Here is a 4,137-nt window from a genome sequence, read left to right on the forward strand (position 1 = left end):
GAAGATGTGTTTCCTTTTGCAAAGATAGAGCCTTCATTACAAGAAAGAGTGTTTGTGGATCCTATGCAAATTTCAGACATGCTAAGTAGTGATGTACAATGTATAAATCCTGTGATTTCCAGGTGTCCTTCTACTACTGTGTCTCATGAAAATAATGTGTCTCATGAGACTCATACTTTGTCTTCTGTTGATGAGGTAGAACAAGTTCCAACTGATGGTATGGTAGACAATGAGATGAATCAAGAGACTGAAGCTCTTACTACTAATAGAAGATCTGCTAGACAGAAACTCAAACCAACTTGGATGAAAGATTTTGTGTCCTTGACTGTTAACAAAGATGTCATGTACTCTTTAGGAACCTGAGTCCTATCTAGAAGTTGTTCAAGATAAAAGGTGGATAGAGGCCATGCAACATGAAATTCAAGCACTAGAAAGTAATCATACTTGGGAGCTTACTGATCTACCAAAGGGGAAGAAGGCTATTGGGTGTAGATGGATTTATAAGGTTAAATACAAATCATCAGGAGAGATAGAGAGACTCAAAGCAAGGCTAGTGGCTAAAGGCTATTCTCAACAAGAATGAATAGATTACAAGGATACCTTCTCACCTGTTATTAAGATGGTGACAGTCAGAACCATTGTCTCTCTTGCAGCAGCTAGGCATTGGCATATTCATCAGATGAATGTATTCAATGCTTTCCTTCAAGGTGATTTGGATGATGAGATTTATATGCAACTACCTCAGGGATTTGTTGGTCAGGGGGAGAAAGTATGTAGACTAACAAAGTCCCTATATGGTCTGAAACAAGCTCCTAGGCAATGAAATCAAAAGTTGACTGAAGCTCTTAGTAATCTCAAGTTCAAACAAAGCCAACATGACTATTCCTTGTTTATTAATCAGTCAGAAGAAGGAATTATATTAGTGTTGATTTATGTTGATGACATGCTAATTACTGGCAGCAGTCTTAAACTAATAGAAGACACAAAAAAGGCACTACAACAAGCATTCAAGATGAAGGATTTAGTAGTATTAAAATACTTTATAGGCATTGAGTTTACCAGATCAGCAGCTGGCATATTGATGCATCAAAGGAAGTATACACTGGAACTTATAGCTGAGGTTGGATTGACAGCAGCTAAGCCTGCAGGAACACCTATTGACATCAATGTCAAACTAACATCTAAACTATATGATGAGCATGTGAAGAAAGCAGAATCAGATGAACCTTTGATTGATCAAACAACATATCAAAAGATAATAGGCAAGCTGTTGTATTTGAATATGACAAGACCAGATATATCATTCAGTACTCAGACATTGAGTCAATTTTTACAGCAACCAAAAAGGTCTCATCTGGATGCTGCATTAAGGGTGATCAGATACCTAAAGAAACAATCTGGTCAAGGACTGTTGTTGGCAAGTGATTCAGATGGACAAGTTACTGCATTCTGTGATGTTGATTGGGCATCTTGTCCACTCACTAGGAAGTCTGTGACAGGGTATATGGTTAAGATTGGTAGATCATTAACATCATGGAAGGCAAAGAAGCAAACAACAGTATCAAGAAGCTCAGCTGAAGCTGAGTATAAAAGCTTGGCTTCAACTGTTTCAGAATTGATATGGCTGCTTGGATTGTTGAAGGAAGTAGGCACTAAAGTTCAAGTACCAGTTCAAGTTTACAGTGACAGCCAAGGCTGCTATTCAAATAGCTGCCAATCCAGTATACCATGAAAGGACCAAACATATTGAAATCGATTGCCATTTCATAAGAGAAAAGTTACAAAAGGGACTAATCAAAGTAGAGTACATTCATACCAAAGAACAGCCAGCTGATGTATTGACACAAGGGTTATCTAGACTACAACATGAACACTTGTTATCCAAGCTAGGGGTTTTGAATATTTTTGCACCTCCTAGCTTGAAGGGGAGTGTTGTAATATAGAAAAGTTGTAGAAAGGGTAGAATAGTCTTTTTAGTGAAAGTTAGTTATAACTACTTTTCAATTAGTTAGTTACAAAGTTGTTAATAGTTAGGCATGTTAAAGAGCTATATATACAGCTCATTCTTTGTACATGTAAGATACACCATATACAAGAATATACTACTCTTCCTTCTTCTTCTTAACTACTTCTTCTTCTTCTTATTAGCTATTCCTTAACTGTTTTTTCTTCTTCTTCCCAATGTCATGAAGCCTTCTTCATTAACGAACAGTTTCGGAAGAGCGAAGGTTTGAAATATTTTATTTCTTTGATATAATTAATCATTTAGACATGTTTAATATATAATTTATTACTTTATACTTAAACAATTGATGTCTAACTATATAATTTGAGAAACATTTCCTCGAATCGATAAATATTAGCCATTTGTTATAATATAATACATTAGTTTCTGTTTTCAAAAATCTTTTTAGTAAATAATAAGTTTTAAATACTTTGATTTAAAGTTCTGCTGTCTTTTAATTAGAATTAGAATTTTTAAAATTGTATAAGGAAATAATGACCTTTTCTATATTAACGTATATAGTTGTATTTCTCTAGTTTCTATAAGAGGACCTTTACTAAAAAGATAAATTTAATTGTAACTTGAGTTATTAAAACAAAAGGTTGATAATAAAAAAGAAGATATTCCTATGTCACTATACAAGAAATTACAAAAACATATTCTAAAAAAAATTAAAATGATATTTTCCACTATAAATAACGATCTTAACTGTTGTTACTCAAAGGCATCCGTGCTAATTTGACAGTGCTGTTATAGCTAGCGTAGCGGGATTGACGAAAACAAATCCTAAATAAAACTATGTATTTCTTTGATTATTTGCATGATATTATGTGGTGGACTTGGATCGATCGATGCTTACAAATATGTGTTGTTTGTACTGATGCTATTTTGTTATGCCACTTGACATAGTTTGGTTGTAGAATTTTGTAATGTCTCGTAGGTGAAGACGATGATGATCTTCAAAAACTTCTACTCATTTTTCCTTATAATGGAAATTGTGTCTTATTATTTTTTACAATTTGTACTCTTAGAAGCTCTTGTATATATTTAGATTAATTCCTCGGAAAGTGTTAGTGTTTTTTATCTACAAAGGACGTTGTTTTAAATTAAGTTAAGAATATTTCAATATTTAATTAGGATGGTAAATTATGTTTTACCAATTTCTGCATTATCCATTTCAAAAATTAAATGGTAAGAATTCTCCTATCTTGATAGAACAAGTGCTCACATGATCCGATAAATTGAATGGTGACAATATAGTAAATATATAATTTTCTAATTATCACAAATAAAGAGTTCCAACTTTTAAAATTATAGTTTGGGTGTCAAATACATAGGCAGAGCACATTAATTTTCTCTCTCTCAATAACTAATACATATACATACTTGTTGAATCTTATTTTTTTTATATACAAGTATTTTTAAAATAATTTTTTGCGTATAAGAAAGTGAATTCTGAAAAAATGCATACTTATTAAAATATCTATGATATTTTGTTAAGTTTTGACTTCAGGATTGGGCAGACATACTACTTTAACGAAACATTAATTAGGAAATTTATTTCTGAAAAAGAATATCATACATCAAGACATTGCACTATTCACTAATGATGCTCTTAAAGTATCTATGGAGAGAGGTGAGATAAAAGAAATTGTGTTGAGAAAATAGTTATTGAGATTTAAAAATATCGCAATAATTATAGTATTTTATTTCGAATATGAGCAATATAATTTATGAATTCTCAAAAATAAAAATCAAATATAAATTCAAGGGATTGTGAGTTTGCAACCTTGAATTTCGATCAACTTGTTGTTGACTTGTACTTGAATTCAAGGGTCTTTGAGCAATCGAGCTTGATCATGAATAATCTTGATGTACTTGATCTAAGCCTATACTTAAATTTAAGGGCTTTAGAGCTTGTTTTTGATCTTATCATTTTGATCTTGAATTGCTTTTGAACTTGAACGTTTAAATATTTGAATTGAACTTGCAGCTTGATTTACGAGCTCTCTCAGACTTTTTATTACGTCTCTTATATATTACGAGGACCCCTATTTACAGTTATAGAATAGCGGAGTTGTGATCAAGACAAATTTCCTCCGATGAATCAACTTCAAGTGACATATCAAAGT

At 32.2% G+C, this 4,137-nt stretch overlaps 1 protein-coding gene across 1 annotated transcript; it reads left to right on the forward strand.

Moving 5' to 3' along the window:
• Nucleotides 1–619: 619 nt before the first annotated feature.
• LOC138337542 (uncharacterized mitochondrial protein AtMg00810-like) lies at nucleotides 620–1,732 on the forward strand. The gene is made up of 2 exons (XM_069287458.1): nucleotides 620–769; nucleotides 902–1,732. The coding sequence occupies exons 1-2, from the start codon at nucleotides 620–622 to the stop codon at nucleotides 1,730–1,732; spliced, it is 981 nt and encodes a 326-aa protein (XP_069143559.1).
• Nucleotides 1,733–4,137: the final 2,405 nt, after the last annotated feature.

This window comes from Solanum lycopersicum, chromosome 7 (assembly GCF_036512215.1).
Source record: "Solanum lycopersicum chromosome 7, SLM_r2.1".
NCBI classification, from domain to species: domain Eukaryota; kingdom Viridiplantae; phylum Streptophyta; class Magnoliopsida; order Solanales; family Solanaceae; genus Solanum; species Solanum lycopersicum.

What these genes read in the sequence shown, in the direction of transcription:
- LOC138337542 (XM_069287458.1), top strand. Translation starts at nt 620, where the DNA reads ATGGTGACAGTCAGAACCATTGTCTCTCTTGCAGCAGCTAGGCATTGG. An exon ending in TTGTTGGTCAGGGGGAGAAA is followed by an intron (nt 770 to 901) that starts GTATGTAGACTA and finishes TTTATTAATCAG; the next exon opens with TCAGAAGAAGGAATTATATT.